Genomic DNA, 20,031 nt, shown 5'->3' on the forward strand with positions numbered 1-20,031 from the left:
AAAAAAATCTTACAGACCCCAAACTTTTAAACAGTAGGCTAGTGTACAATAGTACTTTTACTATAATTAGGGTAGTTTTGTAAAAGTCACTGACTAATAATTACAGGCGAGTTGAGAGCACAAATCACAAAATATTTAGTAGTCATGAAAACGTATTCAGATTTAGCATATTAATGATGCATTCACCTCATAAATCATGACACACTGCTCTAGCACAGGAAAGTGCGTAAGTTCAAGTGCATGCTTTTAAAACGAAAAAGTATTGGTATCGGTATCGATATCGGCGATACTGGCCCTGTATTTACTTGGTATCGGATCGATACCGAAATTTGGAGTATCGCCCACCAGAAGTGACCCGCATGCGCAGAAGAGTACTCAACGGTCAACGACGTCACTTATTGTTTGCGGAAGTAGCTAAACTTTAACTGTGATTCTCTCTCTCTCACACACACACACACACACACACACGAACGCGCGCAGCGACCGTTACACAAGAGCCAGACAGCAGCCGCTGACCTATCTAATATCAGATTCAGCACAAATAAGTTAACATAACGTATATATAATGGCCGTGGGCTTTTATTTATTTTTTTTTTAATTAACGGGCTCGTCGAGGTCGACCCGTTCGGCAGATTTACCTCAGCTCGACGAATATGCAGTCCGTTTTCGAAACGACGACTACTTCAACGCAGGATTAAGACGTTTTTCGCGTATCAATGACGTGCGGGTCGGATAAATGCGACCTGGCCGTTCAGACTGAAGTCGCATTTGAAAAGATCGGATATGTATCGGATTTGGGACCACATACCCAAGTGGCCTGGGTCGCATTTGAAAAGATCGGATCTGTGTCGTTCAGACTGTCATGAAAAGATCAGATACAGGTCGCATAGGGGCAAAAAAATCGGAATTGGGTCGTTTCAGCCTGCAGTGTGAACGTAGAAGGCTTAGAATAGACCCTATACTTTAAATCACTCTTTTTTTTTTACTTCTTGGACAACCAACCAATCAGTCTTCAAAAGATTGTGTCATACATAGCAACGGGGTCAGCCCCGCCTCCTCAGTTTTAGTCTGTTCCTTGCTCAGAGTTGTTCTCAGATTGGTCCTGAATCGCTCTTAAGCTAAGACTCCTACGTAGAAGTTTTTAAGCTAAATTAGGAGTTTTCTGAGAGGATTCTTTAAGAATACGGGCCCTAGTCTTTAGTCACTGAATGCAACTTTGAAGAAAGCACTTATTGCATGCTTTTTTTAATACTGTTAAACGCAAAAGGAGAACCTTTGAAGAAAGCAATGCTTTCAAATGCTAAAAAAAAAAAAGAAGCATGCAATAAGTTTGAGTAACTGATGACATATTGCTGAAATGTTCAGCTCTAAAACCAGACTTCCGGTGTGTGTTTCTTCTGTTCACCAGACAGCTGTCGTGGTCGACCGGAAAAACCAAACACTCCTTTCCATCTGCAACAGAAGCACAAACCCCCTCGAGTGGCCCGCAGTCGGCCAGAGGAAGATGATGTAACAATAACAGCTCGCACTGTTAACTTTACACACACTTTAATTTACTGCACAATAAACTACTGATACTGCAACTCTCTCTGTTCAGGGAGATTACATTGAGCCAGAGGACGAAATGGATGATAATTACATCGACCCCACTGGGAAAACAGTAACAAGTAAGATGATAAAGGAACGCTTATGCAAGGCGTTTCTAATGTAGTTGCACACTGAATTATTATTATCAATAAATCAAGCTCTAATGATGTCGATTTCCAGAGCCGCTGGTTAACAGAGGGGTCAAACCTGCTGTTCCTGCTTGTGGGAACGATCCAGGTGAGATTATTCTCCAAGATCTGCACAGTTTCACTAGATTTATTTGATCAAATATTGAAAGCGCATTTACTGCACTTCTTTTTTTTTTAGATTTCTATGAGGTTCCTGACTTGAAGGTAAGCTTCAATCAAAAGAGCTTTGTTCAGGTCACTGAAGTTATATATTCATTCAGGTCATATTTCACTGCAAAATCAAAATAAAAGAATAAAAGCATGCATTGTGTGCAGGTTGTGTTTTAAGAAAATTAAGCCTTTTGGAAACATTAATTACATGACATTATCCCCAAAACATCATTACTGTAATATGTATATAGTCATATCGATTAATCATGATTAATCACATCTAACATAAAAGTTTTTGTTTATATAATATACGTGTATATATATTATTATATTTATGTATATAATATATATATATACATATGTATGTGTGTGTGTGTGTGTGTGTGTGTATATATATATATGTATATATATATATATATATATATATATACACATACACATATAATAGTCAAGTCAAGTTTATTTGTATAGCGCTTTTCACAATACAGATTGCATCAAAGCAGCTTCACAGTATTAAATTAAAATAATACAACAAAGTTTGTTTCAAGAGGAATTTATTGATTGATAAAATTAAATTAGATATCCCCAAAATATCCCCAACTGAGCAAGCCAAAGGCAACAGTGGCAAGGAACCGAAAAACTCCATCAAGTGACCTAATGGTGTCCTAAAACTCCATCAGGTGCCTTAATGGAGAAAAAAAACCTTGGGAGAACCCAGGCTCAGTCGGGGGCCAGTTCTCCTCTGGCATTGGATAGAGGCCGGATTGTAGTTTGAACTGTAGGATTATATGAATGCCTGGCTGAAGAGATGCGACTTTAATCTAGTTTTAAACTGGGAGAGCGAGTCTGAGCAACGAACAGTATCAGGAAGACTATTCCAGAGTTTTGGAGCCAAATGTGAAAATGCTCTCCCTCCTTTGGTGGTTCTGGATATCCTAGGTATGACCAAAAGCCTTGAATTTAGTGATCTCAAAGAGCGCGATGGATTATAGGGCGATAGAAGATCCGTTAAATAGACTGGAGCTAAGCCGTTTAGGGCTTTATAAGTCAGTAGCAATACCTTGTAATTAATACGGAACTTTATAGGTAACCAATGCAGTGATGATAAAATCGGTGTTATATGATCATATTTTCTTGATCTCGTAAGAACTCTAGCGGCGGCATTTTGGACTAACTGTAGCTTGTTTATTGAGGATGCAGGACAACCAGCTAATAAAGCATTACAGTAATCCAGTCTCGAGGTCATGAATGCATGAACTAACTTTTCTGCATCAGAAACTGATAGCATATTACGTAGCTTAGCAATGTTTCTAAGGTGGAAAAAGGCTGTTTTTGTAACATAAGAAATATGATTTTCAAAAGACAGGTTGCAATCGAGTAGAACACCCAGGTCTTTTACTGTAGAGGATAAAGTAACAGGACATCCTATGATGTTAAAGTTGTATTGTGCGAGGTTTTGTGGGCGGTTTTTTGAACCGATAAGTATTACCTCTGTCTTGTCTGGATTTAATAAAAGAAAATTACGCGTCATCCAATCTTTTATATCTTTAACACACTCTGTCAATTTGGAAAATGTAGCGTTTTCATCCGGCCGTGATGAAATATATATTTGAGTGTCATCAGCATAACAATGGAAACTAATTCCATGTTTCCTTATAATATTTCCAAGTGGCATCATATATATTGTTTATATATATGTGTGTTATAATACACACATATATATAAACATACACATATATAATACACACACATATATATATATATATATACACACACACACACATATATATATATATATACGTGTGTGTGTGTGTGTGTGTGTGTGTGTGTGTATATATTTATGTGTGTGTGTGTGTGTGTGTGTGTGTGTGTATTATATATGTGTGTGTATATATATATATGTGTGTGTGTGTGTGTGTGTGTATTATATGTGTGTATATATATATATATATATGTGTGTGTGTGTGTGTGTGTGTGTGTGTGTGTGTATTATATGTGTGTATTATATATGTGTGTATATATATATATATATGTGTGTGTGTATTATATATGTGTGTATATATATATATATATATATATATGTGTGTGTGTGTATTATATATGTGTGTGTGTATATATATATATATATATATATATATATATATATATATATATATATATGTGTGTGTGTGTATTTTATATATATATATATATATATATATATATATACACACATACACACACACACACACACATATATACAATAACACATATATTATATAAACAAAAACTTGAGTGGCGTTTTTATCAGTGGTGATTATAGCAATGCAATCTGAACAATTCTTATTAATATTATCGTGGTTAAAATCGGCATAAATTACAGGTAATACAATTAATCCCATCATGCATCATTTTTTTATTTATGATTTTGGCATGAAATATGACATGGACATGTTCTTGAGAAACATGCGTTATTCATCCTTTAAGCTTCTCAAATTATTTCGCCTTATAAATGCTCTGGAAAAAAAAAAGCTTTGTGTCTCTGTTTATAGGAGAATTCACATTCTAAGAAAAGGTAAAACTTCACAATTAACTATATTATTGATATTACACACATTAAACTAGCTATGTTACAAAACGGTGTTAAACTCTATGTCAGATAGCAGTGATTACAGGAGTAATTACATTCAATTATTCCCAGTGCATGAAGATGTTGCTATATACTCACACGTCAACACTACATTTAGTCTAACTCTGAGCATATTCTCTCTTTTATATTGATGTTCTGTGTCCATAAATGTTCTGATCATCAGGAGTAAGGAGACTCTTCAGCCGAACACACAGACGGCGCCTCCTAAAGCCAGTCCACGGTATTACAGTCATTCTCACCTGATGACCATCACAAACACCCTTACGAACATTTACCATTTTGATAGTTTCTACTTTATTTCCATTACTTTGGTTCTCTAACAATGCGAAGCATTTTAAATATCACAGCCGTCTCTCAAAATACTACAAAATGATAAATGTACCAATGTGTACAAATACAAATACAAAATGTAGATTTTCCATGTTTTATCTCTTCATACAGAATGCACGCCAGAAGGCCATCAACGCCTCCAGTGAGTATCGATCATCACTTCAATCATCAATAATATAAGCAAGAACTGCAACTACCAATAGTAAAATAACACTAAAAAAATCACTTAAAAAAAGGAAAATACAGTCAAGTGCAAAATGTACAGCGCAAGTCTGTCATATCGACTACGTAAAATTATAATGAGAAAATGATAATTGTGTGCTTGGGACTTTTAATGGTGAGACTTTTGTTTTTGTAATCAGGCTCTCAAAAATTATATTATTTATCGGCCATAGATTAATGATTTATCGGCCAATATATCGGTTATCGACTTTCAAATAAAAACAATTATCGGTTTCGGCCAAAATGTTCATATCAGTGCATCCCTAATATATATATATATATATCACCAAAAGACAGCGCAAAACTTTTAGTCAAGCAGATTCACAAGTAGACATCTGGGATATCAATATATGATTGAATAAACAGAAAATGAATTCATTTTCTTGTTTTTATTCAAAATCAAAATGTGTGAAATGTGCTTGGGACAGTCACGCCATATGAGCTTATTCTGGTTTGGCTGAAAATTGTGAAAAAATGGAAGATTAAACCCATGAACGCTCTGCATGTTCATATAAAACAGCACTTTCTGAACAATATCATCACAGTTTTTGACATATTGTTCTATAATATACTGAACTTTGACACATTGGACCAAAAAAGGGCCATGTCATGTCAACCACCCATATATATGTTCATACTGGTGCATCCCTAATATACAGTACCAGTCAAAAGTTTGGAAACGTTACTATTTTTAATGTTTTTGAAAGAAGTCTCTTATGCTCATCAAGCCTGCAGTTAAAAAACAAAACAAAAACAAAAAACAGTAATATTATGAAATATTATTACAATTTAAAATAATGGTTCTCTTTTTTAATATACTTTAAAATGTCATTTATTTTTGTGATGCAAAGCTGAATTTTCATCAGCAAGTACTCCAGTCTTTGGTGTCTTATGATCCTTCAGAAATCATTCTAATATGCTGATTTATGATCAATGTTGGAAACAGTTGTGCTGCTTAATATTTTTTTTATAACCTGAGATACTTTTTTCAGGATTATTTGATGAATAAAAAGTTAAAAAGAACTGTATTTATTTAGAATAGAAATCTTTTGTAACAATATACACTACCGTTCAAAAGTTTGGGAACTATAACTATTTTATTTTTAAGAAATTAGTACTTTAATTCAACAAGGATGCGTTAAATTGATAAAAGGTGATGGTAACGATTTATATTGTTAGAAATGTTTTTATTTTGAATAAATGCTGTTTTAATGAATAAATGCTGTTAACGTTTTACTCGTCAATGAATCCTGAAAAAAGTATTCCAAAAAAATATATTAAACAGCACAACTGTTTCCATCATTGATAATAACTGAGTATCAAATCATCATATTAGAATGATTTCTGAAGGATCATAAGACACCAAAGACTGGAGTACTTGCTGATGAAAATTCAGCTTTGCATCACAAAAATAAATTACATTTTAAAATATATTAAAAAAGAGAACCATTATTTTAAATTGTAATAATATTTCATAATATTACTGTTTTTTTTGTTTTGTTTTTTTTTAACTGCAGGCTTGATGAGCATAAGAGACTTCTTTCAAAAACATTAAAAATAGTAATGTTTCCAAACTTTTGACTGGTACTGTATATACACACACACACACACACATATTGTTAGTTTATCGTAGCTAATGCATTGACTAATGTTGACAAATGAGACGTTTGTTACCAGCCTGTCCAACATGTACATTTGATTCGAATGTAAATAAGCGATCAACCCTATAATGCACATATGTTGCTGATATATGATATAACAATCCAAAATGCGTGTTTTGAATTGAGAATATGCTGACGGTCTTCTTCCACCATGTGTCTGAGCAGGAATCCCAATCAGAGGACGATTATGAGGTGTGTGACGCAGATGACAGTGAGTATCAGTTACACACACTAAACCTGAGCAAATGAATGCAGAAAAACAATCTCTCTTGAAAACCATCTATTTTCTGACACTCGTTTGCTTTTAAAGAAAAACCAGAGGAGACGACGCGGAGACCATCGATACCGACACCTCGACCTCGAGACCTGTAAGACCTGGAAACACCTCAACTATAGTACAACTATAATACTCTGCCATTATATCTGATCCACTAACAGGTCATCACTTCTGTTCTTTTAGGAAGAAACCAAATCCTGCTTCGATGCCGGTACACACATCTCATTTCTTTAAAAACAGTCATGCATTATTATTTAAATCAAAACATTTTGTGAACATACTCATCCATCGTTGCAGAAACCGAGCATTCCTCACAGAGAGAGTGAAGGTAACTATCAAAATCCCTCATGATGAGACTGTCATAGAATAGCAAAAGCAATGTTTTAATGCTTGAAATCTAGCGTACGGTATATGGTGAATCCTGCGGTATTATAAGATGCATAAGTCAAACTGATGCGTTATGACACAAATAAGCTCTGTTTTCTAGGGGTGTAACGATGCCCTCATGTCACGATACTGAACTCACGATACTGAACTCACGATACGATACATGTCACGATACTGAACTCACGATACTGAACTCACGATACGATACATATCACGATACTGAACTCACGATACGATACGTCACGATACTGAACTCACGATACGATACATGTCACGATACTGAACTCACGATACGATACATGTCACGATACTGAACTCACGATACTGAACTCACGATACGATACATGTCACGATACTGAACTCACGATACGATACATGTCACGATACTGAACTCACGATACGATACATGTCACGATACTGAACTCACGATACGATACGATACATGTCACGATACTGAACTCACGATACTGAACTCACGATACGATACATGTCACGATACTGAACTCACGATACTGAACTCACGATATGATACATGTCACGATACTGAACTCACGATACTGAACTCACGATACGATACGTCACGATACTGAACTCACGATACGATACATGTCACGATACTGAACTCACGATACGATACATGTCACGATACTGAACTCACGATACTGAACTCACGATACGATACGTCACGATACTGAACTCACGATACATGTCACGATACTGAACTCACGATACTGAACTCACGATACGATACATGTCACGATACTGAACTCACGATACGATACGTCACGATACTGAACTCACGATACTGAACTCAAGATACGATATTATTGCGATACTCCAAGACATATGATAAAAGGTTAACAAAAAATGTACTGTTGATTAAAATGCTACATTTGGCATTATCAGGACCCACAAATATTCCCCCATTGCATTATTATACATTATATTCAACATTATACAGTACAGGCCAAAAGTTTGGACACATTACTATTTTTAATGTTTTTGAAAGAAGTTTCTTCTGCTCATCAAGCCTGCATTTATTTGATCAAAAATCCAGAAAAAAATGTAATATTGTGATATATTATTACAATTTAAAATAATTGGTTTTCAATTTATTATACTTTAAATTATCATTTATTTCTGTGATGCAAAGCTGAATTTTCAGCATCATTACACCAGTCTATCACATGATCCTTTAGAAATCATTCTAATATGATGATTCATTATCAAAGTTGGAAACAGTTCTGGTGCTTAATATTTTTTCATAACCTGTGATACTTTTTTAGGATACTTTGATGAATAAACAAAAGAAGCAACTGTTTTAAAAATAGAAATCTTTTGTAACAACAATATCCACTACTGGTCAGTAATTTGGGGTCAGTAATTTTTTTTTCTTTCTTTTTTTGAAATAAATCAATACTTTTATTCAGCAAGGATGTGTTAAATTGACAAAAAGTGATAGTAAAGAAGATTTATATTATTAGAAAATATTTTTTTTATTTGAATAAATGCAGTTCTTTTTAACCTTTTATTCATCAAATATATTAGGCAGCAGAACTGTGTCCAACACTCATAATAAATCAGAATATTAGAATGATTTCTAAAGGATCATGTGACAGACTGGAGTAATGATGCTGAAAATTCAGCTTTGCATCACAGAAATAAATAATTTTTTTAAGTATATTCAAATAGAAAACTTTAATTTTTTCTCACACATTAATTTTTATTTTGGGTGAACTATCCACAATACATATTATTGCATTTTTGTATTGCGATATATTGTGACACGAAATATTGTTCCACCCCAACAGTTCTACAATGCACAAATTCGGCACATCCTTGCATGCATGCATATATAAAAATAGCCTTCTGCACAGTGAAAGTGTGCTTTACTAAATATAGCCAATGCCTTGTAGATGTAACCAACATGAAAGTCTCCAGGACATTTATATAGTGCAATCTTAACTAAGACCTTCTGTTGGTCACATGATCTCAGTTACAGCATCATCATCTAAAACAACACCAGTGCCTATCCCAGCGGACTCCATGTCCAGTCCGCCAACTGCAGGGTTTCATCGAGCCAGGTAAGAAATCACAGACGACGACGGTTTCATTTTATACCGTAATCATAAAGATCTAAACTCCTTCTCTCCGACAGAATGCCTTTGCCTCGACAGGTTCCCTCCCAAAGTAAGATTCACGCTTTCTCAAAATTCAGCAGATCTCTCTGTTTATAACGCAAATATAGACATCAGATCTGTCTAGTCTTTCCTTTTCTGTCTGTTTATTAATATTATTATATCCAGGCAGGGGGACGTTGCCCTCAGACAGCAGATCAGCGAGAGACGCAGATGAGGTGATTACAATTAGTTTCTTGACTTCTTTACGCATATCTTTTTTTTCGGTAACACTTTACAATAAGGTTCATTAGTTAACATTAGTTAACTACCTTAGTTAACATGAATAACACTTCTACAGCATTTATTAATCTTAGTTAATATTAATTTCAACATTTACTAATACGTCATTAAAATCAAAGGTTGTATTTGTTAACATTAGTTAATGCACTGTGAACTAACATGAACAGCTGTATTTTTATGAACTAACATTAACAAAGATTATGCCATGGTCTGGGTGAATACTCGATTCTGATTGGCTGCAGGGTGTCCATTAAAAAGTGATAGAGGACACCTAGTAAAGGAGTTCTGGTGAAACTGACTGTTTACAGTTCGAAATTAATAAATAAATGCGCTGGCTACATCAGCTGTGAGTAACCATAGCAACAGGCAGTAAACTGAAGGCTTCTACGAGCTGAGCGGACTATAAATATCTCCGGTCAGGCGTAACCAGGGAAACCAAGTTATTGTTTGTAAAAACTTTAGATTTCGATTGTAAAACTAATTAAAATATAAACTAATGTTTTAAAAATGTGTTATTTGGCAAGTGACCATGGTATAAGCGGGTTAATGCCCTTCGAGGTGTCCATTGTCAGGTATTAATGGACTTCGGTCCTCCGCTGCGCATCGGACGGTTCACGCCTCGCCGTCGTCCATTAATACCTGACAATGGACACCTCGTCCCTTTAACCCTTACCCCGCACCTCATTAACCCTTACTTAACCTGTTAACTGTCACCCCCTTTTTTTTGAGTAGACATGAAAATGGACATTTCGAACTTAAATGGTTGTAATTAAAGAATGCTTTGGAGTATAGACGTACAATTGGTCTTGTTTTAAAGAAGACATTTGGCAGATTTTTGTAGAAGTGAAATAAATTAAGAAAGTGAAACAGAAAAAAAAAGTTATAGAAGTTTGAGTTTATGGAAATGTACAATGTAAAAAAAATTATTATTCATATTTTATATGAAATATATATTTTTAAAACCTGGGCGACTCTAAAACTGCAAAAAAAAAATCAAAGTAAAAAATCTGAACAAGTTGTGTTTCAAAATTTAGGTTGATATCTCAAAAAATGAGCTTTCAGTAAGATTTTGTTTGGGCGCAGTACCAAACTTTTTCACTAGGTGACAACCAGACTCCATTATTGCCCATATAAGGGCGCCTCCATTTCCATATGCGGTTTGAGTGATCTGAACCATTATTTCCATAATTTTCATACAATTTATGAAGTAGACATTCTATTCAGAAGTAATTGGGAAGTTTGGCAGATTTTGATATGAATTCAACCTCTAAGAAACACATAAAAAGAACACGTATGTGCGCTATAGCTCGCTGCCACATCACAAATGGTGAATCTATAATTTTTTTCTTTATAATTGAAACATTTTCTGGCATGAAAACAAACTGGTTTCTACCATTCTTTCATGATTTTCATGTTTATTGCCATTTCAAAATAAAGGTCTGAACACGCCTTAGGAATATGAAAATATTATTGTTGCCAATTGATAAATTACGGCTCCTCTGTAATTTATTTTGAAAATCAGTCACCAAATATGAAAACTAGAGATTGTAAGCTTTCAAATGATATATAGTTTGTCAAGATTAGTTTAGGTTTAGTATAGGATATTCCTGTTTTAAATATGTAATGGATTTGGGTTAGTGCATGTTAGTCAATTCATTAACTAAAGTTAACTAATGAACCTTATTGTAAAGTGTTACCCTTTTCTTTTCTTTTTTTTGAGAAGGTTTGGCTCTGACAGAGAATGAAAAGTGCCCCTGATGTTAGTGTGCCTCAGTTTGCAGCATAAGTACTATAATCAAGAGCATCCCAGCATGCATTACTCTGTCAGTCTGACTATCCCGTTCTCTCTCACACAGGAAGCTGGTGTGTATAAAAAGGTTTGGTTTGCCAGCAGCTGTGACCGCAAGACAGCAGAGGACGCTCTCATTCGCTCAGCTAAGGCATGTCCGGCGTGCACAAAACAACACTGATGCATTTCACACAGACATTGCATTAGAAATTCCAGCAAATTCCTGTAAACCCTGAACTATAATACATCAACTCTGCCATTCTATCAGATCCACTAACAGTTCATCACTGCTGCTCTTTTAGGAAGAAATCTAATCTGGCTTTGATGTGTACACACATCTAATTTCTTTAAAAACAGTCATGCATTATTATTTAAATCAAAACCTTTTTGTGAAAAATCTGCATAAATAACATAAAAAAATTAAACTTTTTGTGAAAATACTCATCCATTATTGCAGAAGACAAGCAAATGCAAGTGGCCAGTAAAACACTGATATATGCATCATGCATGTTGATCGTATTGATAATGCGTGATGACACCTTTCCAAAGTAATTAACATTGTAAATCTAGATACGTTTTAATATTTTCATTCTGTGTACATTTATAACACTACATTTTATGTAGGGATGCATGATATATCGGCCTATATATGATATATATACATGATGAATCGCTTGAAATATGATTGGAATAACTTTGAAAAGGAATATGGTTAAGTGCAACATGTGTTGTCATATAGGCTGCATAAAATTATAATGAGAACATCATAATTAGGACATGGCTTTTAATGGTGAGACTTTTGTTTTTGTAATCAGGCTCTCAAAAATGATATAAAAATGTGTATTTAGATTTATCGGCTTTCAAATATAAAGAATTATATCTGTTATTGGTGTCATCCAAAATTTTTATATCGGTGCATCCTTAGTTTCATGTTATAAGACCATGGCATTACATTTCATTAAACTAGTCAACACTGCTGTGTTTAAACGGCTTAAATAAATAGAGTTAAATAAAACGGCTGGGTCTCGGAGAGACTTGGCATCTTTCTCTCTTCTGATCCATGTAATCAATCTCATGATATTTTTTCCTCGTTTGGAAAAATCACAAGAACACTGACATGTATGTTTTCTTTTGCGACTGGAACAATGGAATGGAAATATTTTTGTTGTTGTTTTTTTTACGTTCACCACTATAGACGACTTCTGCTTCTGAAAACCCCAAAATGTGAAAAGGGTTCATGATTTGTAGAAAATAAATGAACTCAAGATGCACCAATATATTCAAAACCAGAAAATGTAAACAAGACTGTTGGCAGACATTAGAAATGTGGAACAAACAGCCGAATGTTTATCAGACAATGCAGATAATCTTAAAAACATCACAGATTATTACCGGCTGCTATTATTCCTGTAGCTAAAACATTTGAGCATGGCGCTTGCAACGCCAAGGTCACTGGGTTCGATTCCCAGGGCATGCATGAGCTGCTGATAAAGTGTGTACCTTGAATGCAATGCAAGTCGCTTTGGATAAAAGCATCTGCCAAATGCATGAATGTAAATCTCAGTCTATCCCTATTTTGAGATGTAACTAATCAGTATGTGGCTTTTTGTCTGATTGTATTTCAGGAAGGGGGGTTTCTGCTCAGGAAGAGCTCTGGTGTGGACGTACAGCAGCCGTACACACTCGTGGTGTTTTACAACAGCCGAGTTTACAACATCCCCGTCCGCTACATCGCTTCCAACAAACAATATGCTCTGGGGAAAGAAAAGCAAGGAGAGGAGGTAAAGAAGGACATGGTGATACACTGACCCTAACAAGAATTTGGACACTTAAAAAGTCATTAAACAGAAGTTGCGATAGTCTTTTCTTCCCTATTGTGACGTATATCCAAGAGAATCGGCTTGTGGAACAAGAACACATGTAGGCGGGACTTGATTTTGTCCACTGGGAATTGATTGGAGACAGGGATAGTGGCAGGTCGATAGTGAAATGCTACAACAGAAACTAACTCTAACACGCAGCTTTCGCAACCAATTTGCGGCGGCGCAATTTAGAAGCTGCATCCTTTAAAGGGCAGAGTCGAAGGCAGAGTCGAGGGCAGAGTCGAGGGCAGAGTCGAGGGCAGAGTCGAGGGCAGAGTCGAGGGCAGAGTCGAAGGCAGAGTCGAAGGCAGAGTCGAAGGCAGAGTCGAAGGCAGAGTCGAGGGCAGATTGCATCACCGGTCACACACACTGAGTGGTAGAAACACTGAGTGACAGCATTGGTTTTCAGTGTGAATGCCACGAAAAACACACAAAACACATCTAAAACGGGACAGAGCTTTAAGATTGACTGTATTAATAGATTTGACAAGAAATCTGAGGTGTGTTTTTACAGACTGACGAAAGCTACAGAACAGAGAAGCAAATGAATCGCTGCAATTCACAGAAACAACTGATCCACGCAGAGAAAGCGGGATTTGCAGTTATTGTGTGTCAATATGCTGAATATAGGGGTAAAATCATACACTACTGACAAGTCATCAATAAAATAAAAATATAATAAAATATTTACCATTGTATATTCTGCATAATTGGATGTTTTTAAATAAACACCAACAAAAAACTATACAAGTTTTAAAGCTGGACGATATGATGATATATATATAACACTGATATAAGTGATCACATGGATTTAGATCTATACTGTATTTCTATAAAGCATTCACAGGCAAATTTGCTTTATGTATTTCCCCGGCGTCGAAATCAGGCTCACATAAATGTCAGGAAACACGATTCCTGCTGCATGTCAATATCCACGGATCACTGGATCTTTGGTAAGTTGTAAGGAACCATATATCGAGTCCAGCCTACGGTGGCTGAGAGAGCTCAACGCGCCGCAACTGAAGAAAACTCATGCAAATAGAAAAAAAACACCCACAAATTAAGAAAACCTCTTCATCAGTTTCACAACACACGTGTGCTCCAAATACTCACAACACAACCCAACACAGAAACACACTCCAAATAACACAGATCACAACGGAAATGTTTCCAGGGGAACCAAATAAGTGACGAACCCGGCTGGGACGTAAATAAAGCCTACTTTATTTGTTGTTGCTGTTGTTGTTGTTGTTGCAAAACATACAGAGATTACATTTTTAGGACATACAACTTGTATACAATATACAAAAATGTATTAACAATATGTTCAATGTCATCAGAATACAAATGAGAAAAGAACAATGAGCTGAAAACTAAAATAAATAAATAAAAAAGATAGAGGAAAAGAACATGAGGGAAAGATATTAATCTATACATCAGTTACACTGTATATTTCTGTGGTAAGAACAGCGAATCAGCTGATGGACGCCGTGCTTCGTTGTCATGGGAACATCCCAGGTGAAAATAACGAGGAAATTACGTTGTCTTTCGTTGTTCCCTTTATTAAGTGCGTTCCAAACGGCTACATAATCACACTAGCGCCACTTCAAGGGCTCTGCCGTCTGCCCTTCTAAGGGAGCAGGGCACAGGGATGCTCACGAGCAATAAGTTCGTCACTTATTTGGTTCCCCTGGAAACATTTCCGTTGTGGTCTCTGCTATTTGCAGCGTGTTTCTATATTTGGTTGTGTTATTTGGAGCACACGTGTGTTGTGAAACTGTGTGTTTTTTTTCTATTTGGATGTGTTTTCTTCAGTTGCTGCGCATTGAGCTCTCTCAGCCACCGTACCAACCTTTAGTTTAAACTGATAATTGTTCATGTTACTGGCGTTGTCACAGTTTCCTCTATTAAATGCAGTCACACAGCAGCTCTTCTGCCACTCAGTCCGGCTGGGAAAGCGACGTCAATGCATTCCCTCTGTTCGAATGCTCCTTCAAATGGGTCTTTCGTTTCCTGTGAAATAAAGGATACAACAGAAGGATCCTTCGCTCCCTTGTCTACCTCAGGATTTATTGCACACCAGTGATGGCAGAATTCTTCACAGCCTTCAAAATCTTTGAATTGGGACACAGCCATTGTAAAGTGCTTTCAGCAAACCCACTACTAGAACTTACAGATACCAAAGATTGTCTAATAAGGGGAGAACTTCCACTCTCAGTAAACTTCCGGCTTCTGAACTGGTTGCAGTTCCACTCTGGTTCCATATGAGGGCGCTCACAGGATGAGTGCAGAATGAATGGAGGTCTATGGCGCTATACCCCTCAAAATCCACTTTTCTCAGGATATAATATTTTGTCTAGTAATTTGAATATTGTATTCGAAAGGAGATGCAAAGAAATTACACATTGCTGGGTGTTAGATTTTTTAGAGTCACTTATTTGCTTTAAAAAGTCTTTTAAAATGTCAATGACGTCATACACATCGTACGACCAGAGATACAGCTTTACGGCAATCCTTCAGTCACTTTGCTGCTTTAGGCACTTGGTGTTTTAAGCCCCCAACGGTGCCTTCCAGGCAGCGAGGGGATGGATAGGTTTAAGGTTGAGGGTAGGGTAGGGTTAGCTGCCGCTAAGGAGCCATTGGGGGCTTAAAACACCATCGAGCGGTGCTTTCGCGCTCTGCACTTTCTTTTCTCTCAAGGCGTCGACAACACAGCTGACACAGGTAAACACACAACACAGCTGACACAGGTAAACACAACACAGCTGACACAGGTAAACACACAACACAGCTGACACAGGTAAACACACAACACAGCTGACACAGGTAAACACACAACACAGCTGACACAGGTAAACACACAACACAGCTGACAGAGGTAAACACACAACACAGCTGACACAGGTAACCACACAACACACAACACAGCTGACACAGGTAAACACTCAACACAGCTGACACAGGTCAACACACAACACAGCTGACACAGGTAACCACACAACACAGCTGACACAGGTAAACACACAACACAGCTGACACAGGTAACCACACAACACAGCTGACACAGGTAACCACACAACACAGCTGACACAGGTAACCACACAACACAGCTGACAGAGGTAAACACACAACACAACTGACACAGGTAAACACACAACACAGCTGACACAGGTAACTACACAACACAGCTGACACAGGTAAACACACAACACAGCTGACAGAGGTAAACACACAACACAGCTGACAGAGGTAAACACTCAACACAGCTGACACAGGTAAACACACAACACAGCTGACACAGGTAAACACAACACAGCTGACACAGGTAACCACACAACACAGCTGACACAGGTAAACACAACACAGCTGACACAGGTAAACACACAACACAGCTGACACAGGTAACCACACAACACAGCTGACATAGGTAAACACAACACAGCTGACACAGGTAACCACACAACACAGCTGACACAGGTAAACACAACACAGCTGACACAGGTAAACACACAACACAGCTGACACAGGTAAACACACAACACAGCTGACACAGGTAAACACACAACACAGCTGACACAGGTAAACACACAACACAGCTGACACAGGTAAACACACAACACAGCTGACACAGGTAAACACAACACAGCTGACACAGGTAAACACACAACACAGCTGACACAGGTAACCACACAACACAGCTGACACAGGTAAACACACAACACAGCTGACACAGGTAAACACACAACACAGCTGACACAGGTAAACACACAACACAGCTGACACAGGTAACTACACAACACAGCTGACACAGGTAACTACACAACACAGCTGACACAGGTAAACACACAACACAGCTGACACAGGTAAACACAACACAGCTGACACAGGTAAACACACAACACAGCTGACACAGGTAACCACACAACACAGCTGACACAGGTAACCACACAACACAGCTGACACAGGTAACCACACAACACAGCTGACACAGGTAACTACACAACACAGCTGACACAGGTAACCACACAACACAGCTGACACAGGTAACTACACAACACAGCTGACACAGGTAAACACACAACACAGCTGACACAGGTAAACACACAACACAGCTGACAAAGGTAAACACTCAACACAGCTGACACAGGTAAACACACAACACAGCTGACACAGGTAAACACACAACACAGCTGACAAAGGTAAACACTCAACACAGCTGACACAGGTAAACACACAACACAGCTGACACAGGTAAACACACAACACAGCTGACACAGGTAACTACACAACACAGCTGACACAGGTAAACACACAACACAGCTGACACAGGTAAATACAACACAGCTGACACAGGTAAACACACAACACAGCTGACACAGGGAAATACACGTGCTTGAAGAGTTTTTGTTTTGTTGTTTATACACACACACACATGGCTCTGATGCCATCAAGCGGAATCTCTGGTCGTAATCAGTCCTTCACTGACCAATCAGCGTTCATTAGCAGAGTGCTAGCGTGTTGTGGGCAACAACAACTCAACCTGTAAGAAATCGAAAGGACATAAGTACTCGTTCATTCAACTTTCGGCCTATAACCCATGTTGAACTTGCAAAACCTACAATCAAATCTGAAATTTCTCAACGGCAATCGGGTGAAAGAGACAAATTTAGCCGTCTAGCTCCATAGACTCCCATTCATTTTGCACTCATGGGCGATCGCCCCCAGTGGAACTACAACCAAAATTCGGTACAATAGGACTTAATAGGGAGTGGCCAGGCTCTCCGTAGACGGGCTCTGCAGATACCCATACTTGATTGATTGATTGATTGATTGATTAATTAGATGGTTGTGGTTTGCTATTGGTGGATCTCTGTGAATGACAGGTTGCCCCGCCCACGCGCCAGTAAACACGTCATCAGAGAGAAGTCGCTGCATGAGGGAGGGGAAGTTGAGGGCTTTTTTAAAATGTGCACGGATAAATCATTTTTAATAAATGCTGTAATATTCCATTAAAAAAAATTAAATAAAAAAATTGTCCCTTTTGATTTCATGCTCACATTTAAATGGCATTCAGAAAAGTGTGACTTAAGTGTCCAAATGTGAAAAGAGGTAAAGTTGTCAGCTCAGTCACTAACTATCATCTCTCTTTACTCTGAAGCGTTTCAGCAGCGTTTCTGACATTATCGAGAACCACCAGAAGAATCCTCTCGTGCTGGTCGACTCACAGAGCAACACCAAAGACTCCACCAAACTCAAGCATGCAGTGAAGCCGTGAAACAACCACAACAACATCTGAAGACTGCAGGCTCACAAATATAACTGTACTGACATACAACTGTGTGATGGTTTCACATCTTACCTTAATAGATGATGGAAACAGATCCACGCTTGCAAAGCTGGGACTTGCTGCTACTTTTATAACTTATTTTAGTGAGTGACAGGGCCGATCGCACAAGGCGCGCGCTTCCAAAACAGCCGCAAGTAACAGAATTAAAACAACGCGGTATTTATAATTTGACGCGACGGAAAGTGAAACGCCGATGCATTGATGAAAGAGGTCCGTGTTTACATATAGAAACGATCTAAAAATACAGCAGCAGAGAAGAGAGCAATGTTAAGCCTATATGAAGATATGCAAATACGGTACAGTTTATGTGTATTTGTTGTTGAATCATTGTATAAACATTTTGTTTTATATAAAGTGTGTGCAGTAAAAAAAAAAAAAGATTCTTTTTACTGAAAGTTATTGTGTTGTGTACTATGTTCATTAAAATTATTCATATAAATTACATTTATTTTACATAAGGTGGACTAGTCACGTGAGTTGATCAAAAATATTATTTGGAGCATGCAGGCTATTTTGCAAGAGTAAGTCAGATCTACAGATAACAGTATAATAACAATATTTATATAGTAAAAAAAAATTAGGCATAACCACAGTCGGTTCTGTAGTCTACATTCGATCCACATTCAATGACTGTAATTTGGTTTACATTACTTTTTTAGGTTGCAATAACTGGAAACCTTGTGGGCCACTGAAAATCTAATACTAGATTTGACCATCAGTTGACCTGTTATATATATATATATATTAAGTTAAAAGCCCAGTTACATAATGCTTGTTCTCAGTGTTTAAGGTAAGGCATTACAAGTTACACGAGTTACATAATCAGATTTTATTTTTCCAGGTAACTGTAAAGTAAAATGTACAACAAAATACTTGAGTTACTTTTCAAATAAGTAATGCAAGTTCCTCCCATGCATTGACTGACAGCTCTCCTGTCCTCATGTTGAGAGGAACTGTAAGTGCAGAGGCGTTGTGTGTAAGAACATGATGTGACTAAATGTGAGCATGCATTTACTCTTCTCACTTGCACAAAAACAGATTCAGCATTCCCCAAAATGAATAAAAACTTAAATGAAAACTCAGAATATTTAGCAAACCTGCATTAATTAAATGTTATATACTTTATGCATTTAATCTCACTTTATTAGCCAGTGTGTTTGCTGCTGACCTTCAATGATCCGACTGACCCCGCTCCCCCTACTGTACAGGTGAGAGTCTGCA

At 37.2% G+C, this 20,031-nt stretch overlaps 1 protein-coding gene and 2 long non-coding RNA genes across 6 annotated transcripts in view; 1 reads left to right on the top strand and 2 right to left on the bottom strand.

Annotated features, from left to right (window-relative positions):
• Positions 1-19,397, top strand: part of blnk (B cell linker) — a 38,576-nt gene extending 19,179 nt beyond the window's left edge. For all 4 annotated transcript variants that reach the window (XM_082153396.1, XM_082153398.1, XM_082153399.1 and 1 more), the window contains 17 exons: positions 1,409-1,509; positions 1,598-1,667; positions 1,768-1,824; positions 1,915-1,940; positions 4,418-4,440; positions 4,679-4,735; positions 4,957-4,987; positions 6,894-6,939; positions 7,039-7,096; positions 7,189-7,216; positions 7,303-7,333; positions 9,389-9,476; positions 9,551-9,582; positions 9,699-9,748; positions 11,669-11,756; positions 13,231-13,382; positions 18,622-19,397. In XM_082153396.1, coding sequence (XP_082009522.1) covers positions 1,409-1,509; positions 1,598-1,667; positions 1,768-1,824; positions 1,915-1,940; positions 4,418-4,440; positions 4,679-4,735; positions 4,957-4,987; positions 6,894-6,939; positions 7,039-7,096; positions 7,189-7,216; positions 7,303-7,333; positions 9,389-9,476; positions 9,551-9,582; positions 9,699-9,748; positions 11,669-11,756; positions 13,231-13,382; positions 18,622-18,738 — 1,055 coding nt within the window. In that variant the 3' untranslated portion in view covers positions 18,739-19,397. The remainder of the gene's footprint in view (positions 1-1,408; positions 1,510-1,597; positions 1,668-1,767; positions 1,825-1,914; positions 1,941-4,417; positions 4,441-4,678; positions 4,736-4,956; positions 4,988-6,893; positions 6,940-7,038; positions 7,097-7,188; positions 7,217-7,302; positions 7,334-9,388; positions 9,477-9,550; positions 9,583-9,698; positions 9,749-11,668; positions 11,757-13,230; positions 13,383-18,621) is intronic.
• On the bottom strand, positions 7,340-9,382 carry LOC309486261. The gene is made up of 3 exons (XR_014201415.1): positions 7,970-9,382; positions 7,632-7,895; positions 7,340-7,526 (listed from the first exon to the last, which is right to left on the bottom strand). It is a non-coding gene; the product is annotated as an uncharacterized lncRNA (long non-coding RNA).
• Positions 10,880-20,031, bottom strand: part of LOC309486272 — a 233,032-nt gene continuing 223,880 nt past the window's right edge. The window contains exon 2 of the long non-coding RNA XR_014201434.1: positions 10,880-11,178. This is a non-coding gene — a long non-coding RNA (uncharacterized lncRNA). The remainder of the gene's footprint in view (positions 11,179-20,031) is intronic.

This window comes from Leuciscus leuciscus (assembly GCF_965113295.1).
Source record: "Leuciscus leuciscus genome assembly, chromosome: 22".
NCBI classification, from domain to species: Eukaryota; Metazoa; Chordata; class Actinopteri; order Cypriniformes; family Leuciscidae; genus Leuciscus; species Leuciscus leuciscus.